Genomic DNA, 21,179 nt, shown 5'->3' with positions numbered 1-21,179 from the left:
AGAGGGGTTCTTAGAAAGTCTCTGGCTGATAATGTTTTGGTGATTTGTTTATTGGTATTTGTTTCACAGTGCGAGTCTGGGATGTCCGGCCATTTGCCCCTAAAGAGAGATGTGTAAAGATATTTCAAGGAAATGTGCACAATTTTGAAAAGGTGAGTTCTGCATGCCATGCACGGTATGCTAAGACTAGGTAAGAGTCACTCTGCTGAGAAGATACTGTATTCCAGTAACACTGTTCTAAATCAGAATTGTTCTTGTTAGCTATAAAACTAATATAAGTATAGGGAAGGAAGTAGTCATATAGATAATGGTGTGGCAAGCTTTCAGACTCAGAACTCTGACTTTAGCCTACCGTCAATAAGACACTCTTTAAGTCCTTGAAAACATAGGTCACTTTTAAAACTTAGTCATGTGAGATCCGTGGCCGTTACCTAGACCATCTATCTCCCTTACCCTCCCAGTGGCCAGTTGTTAGGAACCCAAGATCACCTCCTTTCCCTCCATAAACACTGCAGGCCTAGTTTTCAGAGACAGATTTTTTCTAAGCTTTCATATTCCTGTGTCAGTTCTGTTGAAAGCAGTTTTTACCCTAATGTAAATCTCTGTTGTTGGTAGAAATTTTGGGGTTTTATTTGAGAGTTTATTAAGAGTCAGTTTTACTTTTAAAAGAAAATCTTCCCCTTTTTTTCCGTTCAAGATAAACAAAGGAGTCCAGATGGTGAGGTGGGTTAATTTTTGGGGTGCTTACTGAAACATTGCCATTTGGATCATACCACCTGCTCTGGCAGAGGTATGAGTCAGTCTGCTGCCATAAAGATTTATGCTAGAAACCTTTGAGACAATCCTGTTCTGTCCTGCAGGGACACTATGAATCAATTTGACAGCAGTGGGTGTTATTTTGTTTCTTAAGATAGGAAATAGTTTAGTAAGCTCAAGATAAGTGGAACATTTTTAATATTGTTACCAGATCCATTCTAATTAGCAGTACATTAAGCATTTTCAGTCAGTAGTTTGTATATGGTATGAAATAACAGAATATGCTGTATTGGGGCCACACAGTATAATTGATGGTCACCATTTTGAGGAGAATACTTAAAATGCTACTTAAAAAATTTAAAAGTCTCTCTGATTGTGTAGTCTAGGAAAGAATACTTTCGGTACATTGTTATATTCAGTGGATTCCTGCTTGCTCCTCTTTCTAGAATCTTCTGAGATGTTCTTGGTCACCTGATGGAAGCAAAATTGCAGCTGGCTCAGCTGACAGGTAAGGATTACTAGGTGTAAAGTGAAAGATGATGTAGCTATGTGCATATCTCTTATGTTTGATACATGGAAAATACATGTACTGAGCTAGAGCAGATATAAGAGTTACAAATGTACTTAAGTGGTAGGAAGATATGGATCCTGTCAAACAAGCACATCATTTCTATACTCTTGATACATTTTAGACCTGCTCTTATTGTTGTTGTTGTTCTGTGCTGTCAAATCACCTGCGACTCCTAGCAACCCTATGTACAACAGCTCTGAAGCCTACCCTGTCCTGAGCCAGTCTCACTGACTCCCACACTCCAGTCCCCATTGCCCTAGTTACTCTATCAATTCATCTCACATGGGGTCTTCCTCTCCTGCTCTCTCCCTCCACCCTTCTGAGAATGATGTCCTTTTCCAAGGATTGATCCCTCCTGGCTACATCCTCAAAGTATGTGAGACAGCTTCAAAATCCTAACCTCCAAGGAGAAACTTGGTTTCACCCTCTCCAACCAAGACAGACCTGTTTGTTTTCTTGACAGTTCATTGTATGTTCAAGACTTTTCTCCAGCACCAAAATTTGTAAGACATCAATTCTCCTGTCATCCTTTGTCCAGCTCTCTGATGCATAACAAGTAATTGTGAAGACCAAGGCCTGAATCAGGTGCACCTTAGTCTTTAAACTGACATTGTTTCAAGTACTTCGGAGAAGTCCCTGAGCAGGTTTACCTAATAAATCTTTTGATTTCCTGGCTTGCTGGTGCCAAGAGTGTTGATTGTGGAGCTCAGCAAACTGTCATTGTTAACAACCTCAATCTCTTCTCCATTATGGTGCTGCTATCTTTGAGTTTTATCAGTAAGTGCTTCAAGGTGTCAATATTTTTAGTAAACAAGATTGTCACCTGCATAGCACAGATTGTTAGAGTCTTCCCTCAATCCTGATGCCTTGTTCTTCATATAGTCAAGCTTCCTTTTAGATTATTTGCTCAGCATATAGAAAAGGTATAGTGAAAGGACAGAACCATGACACACACTTCACTGATTTTAAATTATGCCGTTTCCCTCTTTTTAGAACTGGCATTTGACTGTCTGACAGACATCTAACTGTCTTACTTTAAGATGTAATAAATGTTAGATGTATGAAGTATAAATAGTACACACAAAAAAAGAGCAGTTATACCTGAATGGTAGTGGAGATGATCAGAGAAAGTTCAGAGACATGACACTGAGGTGGTAACTAGGAATAGACAGGAGTTTGGGTAATGGAGAAAGAAGTGAGAACACATGTGAGTTAGAATAGGAAAGTTAAGTTCCATGTACATGAATTCCTGTGGTGATGGAAGGGAAGTGAGTACTAAATTTATGTTTAAATGGCATGAAATATGGTAGAAGCTAAATCTGTTTATGAAAACAAGAGCCAGATTATGCCACAAATTTTATTTTGGTGGCAAAAAGAATTCAAAAGAAAGAAAATAATTACCTTCTAGGTCTAAGATGTATCAAAAGAGTATAGACTGTGTGGATCACAACAAATTGTGGTTAACCTTAAAGAGAATGGGAATTCAAGAACACTTGATTGTACTAATGCAAAATATAAACTTGGACCAGGAAGCAGTAGAACAGAGCAGGGAAACACTGCATGGTTCAAAATCAGGAAGGGAGTGCATCAGGGATGCGTCCTCTCTCCATACCTTTTCAATCTATATGCAGGACAGATCATTAGAGAGGCTGGACTTATGAGGAGGAGCATGGCATCAGGATTGGAGGAAGATCCGTTGTTGTTGTTGATGATGATTGCCGTCAAGTCGAGCTTGACTCATAGCGACTCTATGAACAAAAGACCTGAAGCCCTTCTATAACTATCGTTGTTTCTCCAAGTTCATAGAGTTTTTTGTTTTAGGAAGTGGATGCCACTCTTGCTTCCAGATCTGTTTTAAATTGGGAGCTCCATCAAACACTGTCCATCTTGGGAAACCGTTAGGCATTTGACACACTAATGGCATAAGGTTCAGCATCACAGCAAACCCAGATTACCTCAGTACAGCAAATTGACAGAAGAATGCTATACCACTTAGAAGAAAGTTCCTCCAAAATATAACAATATTGGTCTCCCTTAGTAGTGGCTAAGTGCAATCAAGTCAAATAAGACTCATAGTGACCCTGTGAAAACAGACCTGTACCCTGTTTCGTAACTAACTCTATGTTCATAGTTTCCAGAGGCATCTGGTTTAGTAAGTGGATGCCACTCCTTCCAAACGGAAATCAATCTGGAAGCACCTCCAAATACTGTCCATGATGGGTAACCATTGTGGTATTTTGACACAACTAGGCACAGTGTTCAGCATCACAGCAACTCCAAGCTACTTTAGTACAGCAAATATACAGACTGCTGCTGTACCACTTAAAGAATGTTCATCCCAAAATGAATTCATTTTAGTACAAATATGCTTCAATATAAAGAAAATAAAAAGCATCACAACTGGACCAGTTGTCCAATATGATTAAACTGAGAAAAGATTGAAATTGTCAAAGATTTCCTTTTACTTGGATCCACAATTGATAACTATTTAATTAACAATAAATTTAAAAATAATCAGGTGACATTTCATTGTGCAAATCTTCTGCAAGGGCCTCTTACAGTGTTAATGACAAAGGATGTCGCCTTGAGGACTTACATAGCTGACCCAAGCCACAGGGGGTTTTGTTTGTTTTTGCTATTTTTCTAACTATTTATTACATACCAATACCAAGTCATAATATTTCAGTGGTATTTCATAAGTATGTGAAAATTGGACAGTGAATAAAGATTGAAAAAGAATTGATCCTTTTTAATTGTGTTGGAGAATATTGAATGTACCATGGACTGCCAGAAGGACAACAAATCTGTCTAGGACAAAGGGCAGCCAGAGTGCTTCTGAGAAGTGAGAGAGGTGAGACTTCATCTCAGTTACTTGGACCATGTTATCAAGAGGGACCAGCCCCTGGAAGAAGACAGCATACTTGGTAAAGAAGAGACTTGGCCAAGAAAAAGGAAGACCCTCAATGAGATAAATTGATACAGAAACTGCACCAATGGCTTAGAAACAGCCAAGATGATGAGGATGGCATGCGACTGGACAGTATTTTGTTCTGTATGTATGATCTCTGTGAGTTGAAACCAGCTCTCTTGCACCTGACAACAACACAGATAAACAGGCAATTCCACTAATTTGTGCCTGCTGTATCCTCTGTCCTTACATGTTCAATCTGTATGCTGAACAAATCATTTGAGAAGCAAGACTTTATAAAGAAGAATGTAGTATCAAGATTGGAGGACGATTCATCTTGTCAACAATCTTCGTTATGCAGATCACACAACTTGAAACAGGAGAATCTGAAACACTTGTTGAAGAAGATCAGAGAATACCATTTCAACATCAAGAAAACAAAGATACTCATCACTGGGCCAATAGGCAGCATCATGATAGAGGGAGAAAAGATTGAAGTTGTCAGTGATTTCATCTTGCTGGATTCATAGTCTACACCATCAGTACCAGGAGTCAGGAAATCAAAAGATACAGTACACTGGGAAAGTCTCCTGTCAGGGACCTCTCCAAAATACTGAAGAGCAATGATGTCAGTCTAAAGACCAAGATGACCCAGATTCAAGCCAGGGTCTTTTCAGTCACTTGCTATGATGTGAGAGTTGGACAGTGAATAAGAATGACAGAAGAAAGATTGATGCCTTTTAGTTGTGGTTTTGGAAAATAGTGTCCCATGGACGGCCAAAAGAACAAACAGTATGTCCTGGAGGAAGTGTACCTAGAGTGCTCCTTAGAAGCACAGATGGTGAAGCTTTATTTCACTTTGGGCATGTAATTAGGCTGTTCCTTGTAAAGAGACATCATGCTTAGAAAGGTAGATGATCAGCAAAAGAGAGGAAGACCCTTAGTAAGATCGATTGACACAGAGGCTGTAGCAATGAGGTCAAGTATATCAGAGATGGGAATGGTGGCACAGGATTAGACAGGGCTCAGATCTGCTATTCATAGGGTTGCTATGAGTCATACTTAACTCAGGGGCACTTAACAACAGCAGGGAAAGCCTACCACTCTCTTCCTGCTGGAGGTTGACCATATTTCACAGGCCACTTCACCAATTAGTCCTAAGTGAACACTAGTTCTGTTACATAAGGAGCCTGATTCCTGGTGCAGGTTGCCATGCCAGAGTTAGGACACGGAACCCCTCTAAATTTAGTATCTAATTGGCAGCCATTGAGAGTTAGGCCTTGAAGTAAGCCCTTTGAGATAAAGAGTTCTGCTTCCTTTTATGTGACTGGAAAATATAACCTTCCTTTTCAGCAAACAGCTTTTCAATTTGCCAACATTTGGCAAACTTCTCCTCTCTTGCAGTTTCGGTGGCTAAGTGCACACAACTCAAATCAACAACATTGTTAAAATAATTAGCAAAATAGAATCCCATGAAGTTGACAGATAGAGATATCATTGTGGTAGAGAATTTATTTACAGGTCTTCCTGTAGACCCTGGTAGATCTGTTGCGGGGCTCAGCAGTTGGAACATGGGGTAATTTGCAAATTTTTGCTGTAATGTACTGTCAAGTCAGAACTGACTCATAGCCAACTCTACAGCAGGTTTTCAGAGGCAGTTAGTTGTGGGAGAGGAGATTGGCCGTCTTTTCTCCATGTTGCTGCTGGTTGATTCCTGCTTTTGGGTTGACAGCTCCTTAACCACTAGCCCCCTAGAGCTGCCACTAATTCTGAGTGCCAGGCACATTGTATTCATTACCTCTTTTATTTCCCAACAAGATTGAGGTCATTATAGTCTACATTTTCTAAGCCAGTGAATGGCTGTACTGAGATTTGGAGTCTTTCAGACTCCAAAGCGTGTACTCTTTCACCATGTCACACTTCGTTTAGCTGAATTAATGAGGACCAGTTGTTCATGTGTGACTGGAAAGAAGACAGCAGGAAGGGTTGGAGCATTAGTGCCAAGGAGTCTCTGAACAGATGGAGTTCTTGTTTCTTTTCCATCTTGCCTATGGAACCTCACCTTTGAGAGCTCGCTCACTGCTCAAGTTGTTCAAGTTAAAATTAGTGACCCTCCATCATGTTTCCAAGGCTGTAGATTTAACAGGAGGAGAGTCCCAGTCAGTCTCTTACAGAGCCATTGGTCGATAGGATCCACCAGAACAGACACTTGGCCTTTTGATCAGCAGTACAACATTCTACAGAATACACTTCCAGAGCTCCTGAACCCTTAAAAGCTAAACAGTATGATTAAAAAACTCTTATTTATTTCCATTTCAGTCCACAAGTATAATGTAGAAACAGCTAGATGTTTTATAATCAAGTACTGGTGAGTGTACTCTCAGATATTGATGGAACAAAACATGTATGTAAATAATTTTTATAGCCAGCTTGACTATTACTGTATTTTTAAAGTTACTAACAGATTAATGTTTCTTGAGCATATGAATATATGTTCCAACCTTCAGCTACAGTGACTCACACAATATTGAAAGTCAAAGGAACTTTTTTTGGTTTTTTGGCCAGAATGAGGAGGTGGTAAGAGAAAGGACAGTACTGGAACATACTTATTAAGTGTTCTAATCTAATTTTAGTTCTGCCCCTGAGCCATTGATGAATTTGTCACCTTGGAAAAGTCACTGTAGCTTTCTTGTCTGTAAAAATGAGACAGACTAGTGTTCTTTCTGCCCATAAATTCTGTGCACGATTTGAGTTATATTTATTAAGCAGAAATTACTTGTTTCTCTCTGAACTCTGTGGGTTCAGTATAATACTAAGCAATTTCAGGTGACTTTGCAACCTGCCATGGATTAGGTTATCTTAAGCATTCTTAAATTAACATAAGGTCAAGAACAGCCTATTTATACTGAATCCTCTTTGGAGAAGATCTGTGTAGGGTCCAGAAGGCACACTATTCCTTTTCTTGCCATATTCTTTTCTTTTAGAGCTTTTGCTAGGAAATACCAGAAACATTTCTGTTTTTAGCTATTCCTGTTTGCTTTACCAAGGATCCTTGTCTTACTCAAACTGTATTCTTAGTTTCTAAAAGCAGAGCACACAACTCAATAAATAAGGAGAATAAGTAATTATTGTTTACAAAGCATGCCTTACCTAGCACCAAATGAATAAACCTTGAAATCATGCTAAATGAAGTCAGTCAGACACAGAAGGGCAAACACAGAATAATCTCACTTGTATGAAATGTTTAGGCAAATGTAGAGATAGGCATTCTTTAGTGATTACCAGTTGTTTGAGGAGAGGAAAGGGAAGTGGGGAGTTAGTACTTAAGAGGTAATCCGTTTCTATTTGGGATGATTAAAAAATTGCTTGAAAATAATCATGGTGATTGTACTTCATGGTGAGTATAATTCATGCTACTGAGTTGTGTGAGTATTTTGTGCTATATCTGAGAGGTTTTTTAACCACAGTAAAATCTTTTATAAAAGTGCTTCCTCTGCCCACTTCCAGCCTTTGGAGGCCTTACCCTTTGTCATGCTCCTTTGCAGGTTTGTGTACGTGTGGGACACCACAAGTAGAAGAATTCTATATAAACTGCCCGGCCATGCTGGCTCCATCAATGAAGTGGCTTTCCACCCCGATGAGCCCATCAGTAAGTCTGTCTTGACTATGAGGAAAGGGACACTGGGAATCTCCCCAGAGGGGTTCAGGTAATACAGATGCAGGGGTGGGCATCTGTTTTATGTCATTTCCATGGAAACAGTCTATAAGTATCATTGACAGTCTCACCATGTTGTCTTAAGGTGAGGGTAAAAGCAATATTCCACGTTTTCTCCATTTCAAAGCAAGTTTGCTTAGTCTATTTCTGGTTCTTTTGAGTTTATTGGTGTCAAGTCGGTGATACGTTGAGATAAAAGAATTTTGTTACTAAATATTCAGATACAGATTTTATTGGCTTGCTAAACCCAGTAATCTAAGGCCTTGCATTTAAGAACATTTTAACTTTTCTCCTGTGCTGAGTATAACACCAAGAAACGCGAACCAAAAAAAAAAAAACTAGCCCAAACTCGGATTCCTCTCTTGCATGTATTGAGATGGTCCTTCTCTGAGGGTGTGACTAGCACAAACCCCGATTCCTCTCACTGATGTATTGAGATGGTCTTTTTCTTAGGGTGACTGGCAGTTTGCTGTCACTGCCATAGACTCAGTCTCTGCTCATGGGTCGTTTAGGCTGTGACTTTTCTGAAGCGGATTGCCAGGACTGTTTTTCAAGTCACCCCAGCTTGGGTTTGAAGCACCAGTCTTCTAGCTGGTAATTGAGCACATAACTGTTTGGGTCACCCAGGGATTTTTTTGTCTTTCAAGGAACATCCGGAATTAAAAGACAGGCTACAGCTTTCTGTGAATGATGTTTAGGAGAGGAATGAATACTAAATCCAGTTGCACTTCTGTCCCACAATTGGCTCTTAACATAAGAGCCCGTGAGCACCAAGTTTCTGAGCCTTCCTTATTTCCTTTTATCTTCTCTCTTCTGCTCCCCCAGTTCTCTCAGCATCCAGTGACAAGAGGCTATATATGGGAGAAATTCAGTGAAGATACGGAGCAGAAGACTCCATGGCAATTTGACCTTGAAACCTCAGTGACAAATAAGTGACATATGGTGCCCAAACCTACATCCATGTTTCAGATGAAGGCCATTACTAGCAAGAAAAAGAAAAAAGTGGTCATATTCCAATGATCACATGTATCCCATTTCACCAGGATGATTAAGGCAAGCTCTCAAATAGCCCCAAAAAACTGCCCAGCAGGTTTTAGGAACTATTTTCTGTTTTGTTTTTTAAAATAGTACTTCTTTAAAGGGACTCACATTGGTTTGTCATTTCCTGTTTTGTATTCAACATAAAGACAGGGAATGTGACTGAAATTTGTTAGATTTTTTTAGTTGGGGAAGTTTGGTTGGTTGTTGTTGGGGTATTGTATGTTTGTTGTGTTTTTTTTTTTTAATTCAGCAACTGGCTTGTATGATATTTTCTTCCATGTTTCTGAGTTCTTTTGTATTAAAAGCCAAATAGATGCCTTTTTCACAAGAGCCATGTGGATTGGATTTATTACTGTCTTTTCTCCAAGGCATGATTGCTGTAAATCAGACCAAAGCATGATGTGGCCACTTAAACTTCCAAGAATCTATTTACTTGGATCTTTTCCTTCTTTTAGGTTTACTTGCTCCCTTGAAAAGAACAGACAGAAAATAATTATCTAGCAAACACTTTTTCCCTACAAGAAGCAGAGCAGCCAAGAGGTAATAAATAAGATCAAACAAGGACCTGGTTCTTGTGGACTTGCACACAGTCTATAATGAACAGAGCCTGTGGCTACTCTGCCTTCTGCCAGAAGCACTGTTCAGAGCAGCCCTCTGTGTACTTAGAGTTCCTGAAGTGGGCATATTTGGGGCAGTCTCAGCTGGTAGAAATGAAATTGCCTAGGATGCTGCATCTAACTCAACTTCAAGGGGAATATGAGAAAGTTTAGACCATGACACTGAAACTTAAAATGATTCTAATTTTTTTTTCTTTTTTTTTAAACAGGGACAAAAGAAATTCTATTAGTTGCCTTCTTTCCTTTAGGACATATTACTGTCTTCCCATATCATGGGTGACTGTGCCCAGCACACTGACAGGCACTAATGAATCCCATCTGGCACTGCAAAGTGGAGTGTGCCTTTTTTTTTAATTACATATCTAAAAACAAAGATGTCTTCATAGAACCCACTTGTTTTGAGCATGTTAGATTTTATACTTTTAAGCTCATAAGCTTCTTCATCTATTTTTCTTGAATTGGAAGGGAGGGAAATCATTATCTTTCATTTATAGTACAATCATCCAGTAAACACCAACCCCTAATGTGTGGCAGGCATGATAGTTAATGGTGACGGCGATTAATAAGGCACTGTCCTTGCCATCTTTGGAAATACCTAGGCTAGCAGAAGAGACTTATCTCAAATCAATTACTCTTTTAAAAAATGAACATATGTCGAAGGTTTATTTAACTCATTAATGAGAGAACCAGCAGGACAATAAAGCTGTCAAACCGATTCCTTTTAGTGAATAAAGTTTAAATAAAGTACACTGGAAACAGGAGGAAGCCATTTATTGTGCCTTAGAGAGTAAAGTAAGTTTCACAGTTATGTGGTTGCACTTAAATTAGGACTTGGAGAATGAGTAGGAGTTCGCCAGGTAGGCAAAGCACTCCAAGAAACGGCAGCCACAAGCTTGAAAGTATGATGTGTCTCATGAACCAGAGGACTTCAGTATGATGAGATGGGGAGCAACAGATGGTCAAGTTGCAGAACTCAGTCGGGGTCAAATCCCAGAAAGCTTCTACTTCATTTCCTAAAGCATAAACCACAGTACTTTGTTTCCCCATAAACATGTTTACTTAAGCAATAAAGATCCCATTAATTTGAGAAAGACTTGTTAAAGTGGACTGGTTTCTTTACTGCAAGATCAAGATACACAGAACCATTATGACACAGCATAGAGTACCACCAGAGAAAATGTGGGGAACACATACTTATGGTCATACAAGCTGTTTTTCACACCCCCAGGACTTCCCTAGGTGACTTGCTAAATGCTTTGAAGCATCACACCCATGTGCCTCAAAATTAGCTCAGTCCATCTAATTCCTCAGCTCCTATCTGCATTTGGGCTAAAAACTTGACACTGCCCTGTAAAAGCCAGCTGGGCCCTTTAGAAGTTGGAAGTGATTGGGAAGAACTAAGGCCCTACAGATCGCCAGGACTTTCCTTCAGCCTCAGCTGTCAGTCCTCCCAAGTGCCTTCTTCAGAAGGTTGGGTAGGAACCATTAGCAGGAAATAACAGCACCACTTAGAATTTGAAGGAACTAGAGGCTCTGAGCCTGGGGAATAAAGATTTGAGAGTAAAACATCCCCAGAGGGTGCAAATTGTATTCTTGCTTTGGGAGAGATAGATTGCTCCCAAATGAGTAATGACAGATCTGGTTTTCAGTTAATTTACCTTTATGACTTCCACAGTCTCTAGTACTTAATACTGTTGGCACTTAAAGAGCCAAATTCCTTTTTTGTTGAGTCGTTAAGTCTTATAGGCTGCATTGTCAGGGAGGAGAATTTTCAGGCCATTTTTCTATGCAGGTTATGGTCTTAATAAAATTGTCCTTTCTTCTAACCTGTAGCCCTAATTCACTTACTGCTAAGCCTCTAAACCCTTTCTTTACAAGAGCTGGATTGACACAGTGACTGCAGCAGTGGGATTAAGAACAACAGAGGACGTGCGGATGGCACAGAATCAGGCAGAGTTTTGATCTTTTGTATGTAAATAGGGTCACTATGAGTTGGAGTCAATTCAGCGGTATTCAACAACCTATTAAAACAAGTTGTGGGGGAGCTCTGGTGGCCTAGTGGCAAGGAGCTGCAACTACAATCCCAGAGGCACACGTTTCAAATCCACCAGATGCTTTGCCGGGAAAAGGAGGAACAATCTCCTCCTGTACCAGTCAGATCTGATTTGACGGTACACTCATACAAAAATTTAAAAAAATAAAATAAAAAAAAGCAAGTTGTAAAAAGCCTACAAGTTGATGATCCTTTCCTTGGTTGTATAGGGGCGTTGATCCCTTTCCAGGAGGAGTTGGTGGTGGTGGTGGTTGTTAGGTGCCGTCAAGTTGAGTGTGACCCATAGTAACCCAGTGAACAACAGACCTGAATTCTATCCTGTGCCAGCCTCATCTGTAATACACTTGAGCCCTTTGCTACAGTCACCATGTCAGTCCACCTCATTGGGGTCTTCCTCTCTTTTGCTGACCTTCCATCTTTCCAAGCATGATATCCCACTCCGAGAAATAATCTGTCCTTGTAGCATGTCCAAAGTATAAAAGACAGCTTTGCCATCCTTCCCTCCAAGGAGCACTCTTTCTTGTTGCACCTTTTCCAAGATCTGCTGTTGTTTTGAAAGTTGATGGGATATTTAGCATTCTGCTCCAACACCACAACTCAAAGGCATCAATTCTTTTGTCATTCATTTTCCAGCTCTCAGATGCATAGCAAGTAATTGAAAAGACTGTGACCTGAAATAGGCGTACCTTAGTCCTCAAACTGACATCATTACTTGTCAGTATTTTGGAGAGGTCCCTGACAGCCGATTTGCCCATAGCAATACATCTCCGGACTGCTGCTACTAAGGGTGTTGATTGTGGATCTAAGTGAGATGGAGTCACTGACAGTTTCAATCCTTTCTCCATTTCAGAAGGCAGCTTGAGAAGACAAAGCAAAAGTATTACCACTACCACAGAATGTGCAAAGAACTGGAGTCAAAAAATAAACAAGAAGGAACTTACTTGGCATTTCTCAAACTGAAAGAACTGAAAAATAAATTCAATCCTTGTGTTGCAATACTGAGGGATGCCATGGGCAGAATACTAAATGATTCAGGAAGCATCAAAAGAAGATGGAAGAAATACATAGAATCACTGTACCAAAAAGAATTTATTGACTCTGAAAAATTTCCAGAAGTACCATATGAACAAGAGGCAGTAGTAGATAACAAGGGAAGATGTTCCGGTGGCATTGAAGACACTGGCAAAAAAATAAGGTCTCAGGAATCAGTGTAATACTGATTGACATGTTTGAGCCAACAGATGCAGCCCCGGATGTGCTCACCAGTCTGAGCCCATAAATTTGGAACACAGCTTTCTGGCAACTGACTGAAAGAGATCCACATTTGTTCCCATTCCCAAGATGGGTGATCTAACACTGGAAATTACCAAACAATATCTTCACTACTACCAAACAATATTATAATTATCACGTATAAGCAAAATACTAGTGAAGATCATCCTCCTCAGGTTTTGAAGAAACAAATCCCTAGCTAGAGACCTTCATAAGCCTCAGGGAGTTTGGAGATAATGAAAGTTTAAAAAAGGAGCCAGATCCAGCTTTCCAGACATGTACTGTTTGAGGCAGATAATAGGTGCAGGTGCATATTTCAGAGACAAGAACTGTTTTGGCCAGGGACTAGGACCACAGCTAGCAGGTACAAAGAACAGAGTGGGGCTTGTGTCAGAGTTGCTTCCCAGCAGAACTAGAGGTTATTCGCTTCTTGCTGAAAGACATAGGGCCTGCCCTTCGTTACTCTTGCAAGGTGACTAATCCGAGAGAAAAAACTCTGACCAATTTGGGGATTATAGGCGTTTGACCCTGAGGCTATCAGGCTATATAAGTTAGTACAAGATTGCTCCTCCCAGGACATCTTGGGACTGAATATGTTTTATCCTAGGACAGAGACCAGTATGGGACCGATGAAGCAAATCTGAGTCTGCCCTCTGGCCATTTTGCTCTACCCCAGACCTTTAGTGATCATTCTCCAATAAAGCTTCAAGTGGGCTTCCACCCTCTCTGTAGCCCACCCAGACTCTTGGATTCTTTCCTTAATTTCCATTTTCTCTTTTTTTTTTTTTTTTAATTTCCATTTTCTATAGCAGTGGTTCCTAACCTTAGGTGATTTTGTCCTCCAAGGACCATAGAAACATTTTTGATTGTAACTGAAGACAAGACAAGAAGAAATTCAGAGAATGCTCTAAAATGTCATTAATGCCACTGTTCACGTGTCTATAGACTCATTGCCATCAGGTCGAAACCAACTACTGGCTGATCCTTCGGTACACATTTTCAGGAGCATGTAAATCTCACAGGAGATTGCCTGACTCTGCTGCAGAGCCACTGGAGATTCAGCCTGCCAGGGAGGTGCTGCCTTTGAGTTATCAGGACAACTCCCTATAGACTATGACACCAGATGTCCCTAGAATAAACAAACAGACCTTTTAAGAGTGCCATTTCTAACATCAAGACATACTGAATCAGAAACAAGACATACTGATACTGAGGGGAAGAGGGAATTTTTCAGAAATCTCTGGTTTAGCAAGAACCTCAAGGTGGTTAGCGCCATGGTTTGAGAATGACTGCTAGAGACCCGGTTTCATCTTTCCTAGAAAAACCACAGAGGCTTCTGATAACTAATTATCTTAACTATTGGCTGTTCTTTTTTTGACTGAGTGTGATCATTTGATTCTTGCATACAAGGTTCTAAGAAAAGCAACTTGCCCAAGATCACCCAACCAGGAAGGATGTAAATCTGCTGGAGCTCTGTACAGACCTTTCTGTCTATTACCCCTGACTGCATATTAGAATCACCTGGAAATTCAGCCCTTAAAACTCCAGTTGTTATGTGCTGTCGAGTTGAGCATGACTTGTAGGGACCTGAGAACAAAAGATCCGACCCCTGCTGTATCCTCTGTCATTCTCACACTTGTGACACACAAGAGCCCATTGCAGCAGTCACTGTGTCAATACACCTGATTGAGGGTCTTCTTCTCCTTCACTGATCTTCCAACCTTCCTAGCATCATGTCCTCCAAGGAAAAATAGTCCATTCTAGAAATGTGCCCAAAGTATGTGAAGTGAAGCCTCATCATTCTTGTCTCCAAAGAGCTCCAGCCACACCCTCTCCAAGATATATTTGTTCTCTTTGTTGTCCATGGGATGTTCCATGCTCTTCTCCAACACCACAGCTCAAAGGCGCCAATTCTTTTTCTATCCTCCTTATTGACTGTCCAGCTCTCAGATGCATAGCAAGTAATTGGAAAGACTATGACCTGAATCAGACAAACCTTAGTCCTCAAACGTCATTACTCCTCAGTAATTTGGAGAGTTCCCTTATTGCAGATTTTCCCAGTACAATGAGTCTCCTTTATTTCCTGACTGCTGGTACCATGGGTGTTAACTCTGGGTCCAGGCAAGATGAAGCTGTTGACAATTTCAGTCTCATTCAACTGCAAGCTGATTGTCTGTTTTTTATCTTATTAACAATCAGCTGTGGGCTGGAAGCCTCATGTTTAACAGTCAGGACCTGGTGGGTGGACCTCTTTATTTAAAATCCATTAGGACCTGCCTGAGTCTCCAGCTTGGGGCAATTGGATTCTGGAGGGTATGATGTTTTTTACTTAATTGAAAGCTGGGTGTAAACTGGGCAGTTTTTTGGGTTGGTTTTTTTTTACAATATAGTGTATGCTGATGACTTTTTTACTTTATTAACCATCAGCTGTGGGCTGATGTTAATTGTGTTTGGAGAGAACATTGTTCTCAGTAGTGCAGCATTTGCCTGTCAGTTTACTGTACTGTGATAACTCAGGGTTGCTGTGATACTGAAAGCTGTGCCACTAGTGTGTCAAATGCCATAAGGGTTACCCATGGTGGACAGGTTTTAGAGCTCCCTGACTAAGACAGAATAGGAAGCAAAATGGGCCATCTATTTTCCTTTTGGTCCTCAAGGAGATCATGTGCTCCAACAAGTGCTTAGCGTGAGCTTAAAAACATACATAACATCCGTGACGGGTTTTAGGTGTTTGGCCAGAGGGCAGAGACCGACCTACTACAGTCATCAACCTAGTAAGACTCTGGTCTTTGGAACTTTGTGTAGCTAAAAGGATCCAAACCCTTCTTCAAAGCCCCAGGAATACCACCCAAGAGTACTAGAGTGGGACAGAACCTTGAGGTTCTTAGATCACCTAAGCCCACCCTCTGATCAGATGGGAAACAGGATATCATTTTCCCAAGTCCTCATATTTGGCAAGTTATTGGTAGACCTGAAGCCTAAACTTATTCAGAGAACATTAAATCAAGCACCTTTTTCTAGCAGACCTTGTGCCGCAGAATTTATAGAGATTTCTTGAGTCATAGTCTCTTTGGGGGTCCACAAGCTTGAAGTATGGAACACAGAATATGGGAGAGGGGGGGAAAGTCAGGATTTTCACATTTCTCCCTGCCTAAGATTAATTACCTTGAAATCATACTATGAATCTATATATGATTTCCCCCTTTTCATTTGGAAAAATTTTAAACATAGAAGTTGGAAGTCTATAATAATATCAATTATTTGTTCCACTGGATAAAAATTCAGGAATATACACAAATGCTTTCAGTGGCCTTTGAAAGTAAGATACAGAAGTCAAAATTGTTTACTCCCAAGTACTCTTCCTGCTCCAATAAATACCCCTTTAAAACATTCTCCTTCATAAGTACACTCTCCTTACCACACCTAAGAAAATTAGCAGTAATTATATCATTTTAAAACTTCCGCAATATCTCTTACAGATAAATATTTTTTCAGTCTGGGACTCAATCACATTTCATCATTTGGCTGTTCTGTAACTTCTCTTAATCTAGAATAATCCCGTTATCTTTGTTTTTCCTGTCATCAAACAGGTTTTAATGGTATGAGTTTTGTGTACTGTTACAGCATTTTTAAATGATGAGCACAAGTGAAATTGATACATAAAACATTTGTTTGGTCTGTGCTTTGTGTCTTCTCATCTCATTGTTTTAGAAACATACAGAAATAAGCAATTCAAGTACAATCTGTAGTATGCTGTCAGAGGCAAACCTACCAAGTCACATGCAGTGCCTGGGGATGGGGAGAGCTGAGAAATAACACGTAGATCTTGAACATGCAAACAAAATACTGCTGAAGATTATTCAAAATGGCTGAAACAGTACATAGATAGGGAATTGCCAGAAGTTCAAGTGGGATTTAAAAGAGGCCATGGCACCAGATATCATTGCTGATGTCAGATAGATCCTGGCTGAATATAAAGAATACCAGAAGAATGTCTATTTGTGCTTTATTGACTATACAAAGACATTTGACTGTGTGGATCATGACAAGTTGTGGCTGGCATTGAGAAGAATGGGAATCCCACAGCACTTGATTGTGCTCATGCAGAACCTATACCTGGAGCAGGAGGCTGTTGTGTAAATGGAGTGGCGGAGCACTGCAAGTTTGGAATTGGGGAGTGTGTCAGGGTTGTATTCTATCTCCATATCTGTTCGATTTGTGTACTGAGCAAATTATCTAAGAAGCTGGACTCTATGAAGAGGAATGTGGCATCAGGATTACAGGGAGACTTATCAATAACCTGCATTATGCAGAAGACACAACCTTACTTCCTGAAAGTGAGGAAGACTTGAAGCACTTGTTGCAAAGATCAAGGAATGCAGCTTCCAGTATGGGTTGTGTCTCGATATCAAGAAAACAAAGATTCTTAATCACTGGACCAGTAGCAGTGTCATGATGGATAGAGAGGAGAATGAAACTGTCAACAGCTTCATCTTGCTTGGATCCACCCTTGGTATGAGCAGTCAGAAAATAAGGAGACCTTGCACTGAGAAAATCTACAGTTAGGGACCTTTCCAAATTATTGAGGAGTAGTGATATCAGTTTGAGGAGTAAGGTGCATCCAATTCAGGCCATAGTCTTTCTGATTGCTACGTATGGATCCAAGATCTGAACAGTGAATAAGGATGGGGGGAAAAAGAATTGGCACCTTTGAGCTGTGGTGTTGGTTGGAGAAGAGCATTGAACATCCCACGGACGGCCAAGAGAATGAACAGATATGTTTTGAAGACGGTGCATCCAGAGTGCTCTTTTGAGGCAAGAATGATGAGGCTTCGCCTCACATACTTTGGACTTGTTTCTAGGAGGACCTATTCCTTGGAGAGGGAAGTGGTGTTGGGAAGGGTGGAAGGTCGGTGAAGGAGAGGAAGATCCTCAGCCAGCTGGATGGACAATGGTGACCGCTGCAATGGGCTCTTGTGTGTCAGGAAGTGTGAGGATGGCGCAGGACAAGACTGTTCAGATCTTTTATTCATACGGTCGCTATAAGTCTTACTTTACTCGAGGGCACCTCACAACAACAAGTTGCAGACCAGAAACTGGGAAGAAGGAAAGAGTAAATAGAGTCTAGATTGTGGGGAAAATGTGGACAAAAACAGATCACCAAATCTAGCACACATCCATGTGGCAACAGAATATTGAAGAAGTAACAAATGGGTAGGAACCCTGGAAAAGTGTTGGAGCTCAATTACAAAGGCTTGAACATTAGGTTTGGGCTACCTGCTTTGGAAAGGGAGTCTGGAGAGGTCTCCTGCATAGCTAAGTACTATTGCACTTGGCGATGGCTCTGGTTCTAGGTGTTCATGAAGGAGGATCTTGTGATCAAAGGTTAGAGGAATGAAGGAATACAGGTAAAATTACTGCATTCAAAGTTGGTTAAGATGGTAACATTAATCCTTTGAAGCATCCAAGTGCAGAACCAAAACAAGTGTGTTATTTCCATAATAAAAGAGCAGATGAATGAGAGCTCTTAGAGAATTGCATGGAGTTCTTCATCCCTAGATGTGTCTGAGTCAAACTAGATAGATGCCTATTTGTCAGGCATTCCTGACAAAGTCCAAAAACTACTCTTCAGAATCCCTGTGAAGTATAACCAGAGGTTTTCCTTGAGCTGGTCTGATGTGGGCCCTAATTCAATAGCAGAAGGTCTACGCACTCACATTTGAGAACCAGTCAAAATCAACTGGGTAGTGGTAAAGTCTTTTCAGCTCTACTCTAACGCAATGTGCAATGAACTGGAGCTGGAGAATTAAAAGGGAAGACCTCACTTGGCATTTCTCAAGTTGAAAGAACTGAAGACAAATTCAAGCTTCAAGTTGCAATACTGACAGATGTTTTGGGCAAAATCTTGAACGATCCAGGAAGCATCAAAAGAAGATGGAGAAGAAAAAAAAAAAAAAAGAAGATGGAAGGAGTACACAGAGTCACTGTATCAAAAAGAATTGGCTGATACTGAAAAAATTCAGGAAGTTCCCTATGACTGAGAGCCAATGATAACAAAGGAAGAAGCTCCAGATCCACTGAAGGCATTGACAAAAAATAAGGCCCCAGGAATCGGTGAAATATCAGTTAACATGTATCAACTAACAGATGCAACTGTGGACATGTTCACCACTTTATTCTAGAAAATGTGGAGGACAGCTACTTGGCAGACTGATTGGAAAAGATCCACATTTGTTCCCATTCTTGAGAAAGGATCTAACAAAATGTAGAAATTATCAAACAATGACATTAATAACATAGGCAAGCAAAATATTGCTGAAGATCATAAAAAGGCTAGAACAGTACATTGACAAATAGTTGCCAGACGTTTAGCCAGGATTTAGAAGAGGCAATGGGCCCAGGTATCTATGATCAACTGACATTTGACAAGGAAATAAAACCTATCAAATGAGGAGACGACAACCACTTCAACAAATGATGCTGGCAAAACTGGACTGGACCTGCAGAAAGCTGAAACAGGATTCATAACTCATACCATACACAAAAATCAATTCAAGATGGATCAGAGACCTGAGAGAAAAGCCCAGAACCAGAAAGTTCCTAAGAGACAACTGAGACCAAGCTTAGAAGGCTTAGCCTGTGGTATAAAGAGACTGCCACATACATTCAGAAATGCATAGTCTGGGAAGGATAAAATTGATGAGAGGGGTTTTCTAAAAATTAAATCTCTATGCTCATCAAAACCTTTTTCTAACAGGGTGAAAAGAAGGCCTACTGACTGGGAACAAACATTTGGCAATACCATCTCAGACAAACGTCTCATAACAAAATTTACAGAATACCCCTGGGCCTCCAGAAGAAAAAGACTGATAACCCAATTACAAAATGGGCAAAAGACATGGAAAGACTTTTCACAGAGAAAGACATTCAGGTGGCCAACAGACACATGAAGAAATGCTCAAAGTCACTGACAATAAAAGAGATGCAAATCAAAACCACAATGAGATACCATCTCACCCCAGCAGCAGTGGCAAGTTTAGTAGGGCAGCAAACAATAAATGTTGGAGAGGATGTGGAAAGGTAGGGCCTCCCATAAACTGTTGGTGGAACTGTAAAATGGTTCAACCATCTGGAAGACAGTTTTGTGTTTCCTCAAAAAGGTGAACATAGAAACTGTTTGACCCAGCTATTCCACTACTAGGAATAAACCCCAAGAAAATTAGAACTGAGACATAAACAGGGATTTCTACATCAATGTTCATAGCCACGTTATTCACCATTGCAAGAACATGGAAACAGCCCAAATGTCCAACCACAGCCAAATGGATTGAGAAATTGTGGTACATTCACACAATGGAATACTATGATGCAAGCAGGAACAACAATATTGAAAAATACTACATTACTTGGGAGAGGCTGGACAACATTATGCTGAGTGAACTAACAGTCTCATAAGGACAAATACTGCATAAGATCATTATCGTAAAAGTAGAAGGATAACTATTAAATCATATATGGGAACTCAAGGGAGGCAGAGGAGTGGGAGCAGAAGGGTGAGGATAGGTAGGGGTGAAACCCCAGGGTTGCACAGTTTGGTGGGTGGATGGAGCAGGGCAAGGAAAGAGGGAAGGATCTGGGCAAAAAGACAATGTAATGATTGATGGGCAAGGTCCAGTGGTGATTGATTTCATGAAACATGATGCATGAGAATGATTGTATGAAACAATGTGAAGGAAGAATAATGTGAAACACAATGCATGTAGAACTTCGTAAGCAAACCAATAAAAAAAAGTGGCCATGTGGCACCTGGAATATGATTGCTGATGTTAGCTGGATCCTGGCTGAAAGCAGAGAAAACCATAAGAAAGTCCACCTGTACTTTATTGACTATGCAAAGGCATTTGACTGTGGATCTTAAATTATAGCTAACATTGAGATCAATGAAAGTCCCAAACATTTAATTGTGCTCATGCAAAACCTAAAGCAAGAAGCTGTTGTGCAAACAGAGCAAGGAAATACTGTATGATTTAAAATTAGGAAAAGTGTGCATGAGGGTTGTATCCTTTCTCCATACATATTCAGTGTGTGTGCTGAGCAAATCATTCAAGAAGCTGGACTCTATGAAGAAAAACATGGCATCTGGATCAGATACTCATCAACAACCTCCATTATGCACACAGCACAAACTTGCTTGCTGAAAGTGACAAGGACTTGAAGTGCCTGCTGCAGAAGATCAAAAACGGTCT

The 21,179-nt window shown here is 40.4% G+C and overlaps 1 protein-coding gene across 1 annotated transcript in view; it reads left to right on the top strand.

Moving 5' to 3' along the window:
* Window positions 1-8,846, top strand: part of SNRNP40 (small nuclear ribonucleoprotein 40kDa (U5)) — a 57,806-nt gene extending 48,960 nt beyond the window's left edge. Inside the window, exons 7-10 of the mRNA XM_006894939.1 lie at window positions 70-152; window positions 1,203-1,264; window positions 7,781-7,884; window positions 8,776-8,846. Coding sequence (XP_006895001.1) covers window positions 70-152; window positions 1,203-1,264; window positions 7,781-7,884; window positions 8,776-8,825 — 299 coding nt within the window. The 3' untranslated portion in view covers window positions 8,826-8,846. The remainder of the gene's footprint in view (window positions 1-69; window positions 153-1,202; window positions 1,265-7,780; window positions 7,885-8,775) is intronic.
* Window positions 8,847-21,179: the final 12,333 nt, after the last annotated feature.

The sequence above is a fragment of the Elephantulus edwardii genome, unplaced genomic scaffold, assembly GCF_000299155.1.
Source record: "Elephantulus edwardii isolate Elephantulus edwardi_28Jun2011 unplaced genomic scaffold, EleEdw1.0 scaffold00152, whole genome shotgun sequence".
NCBI classification, from domain to species: Eukaryota; Metazoa; Chordata; class Mammalia; order Macroscelidea; family Macroscelididae; genus Elephantulus; species Elephantulus edwardii.
Note: the sequence above shows the minus strand (reverse complement) of the source record. Positions and strands in the feature narration are given on the sequence as shown.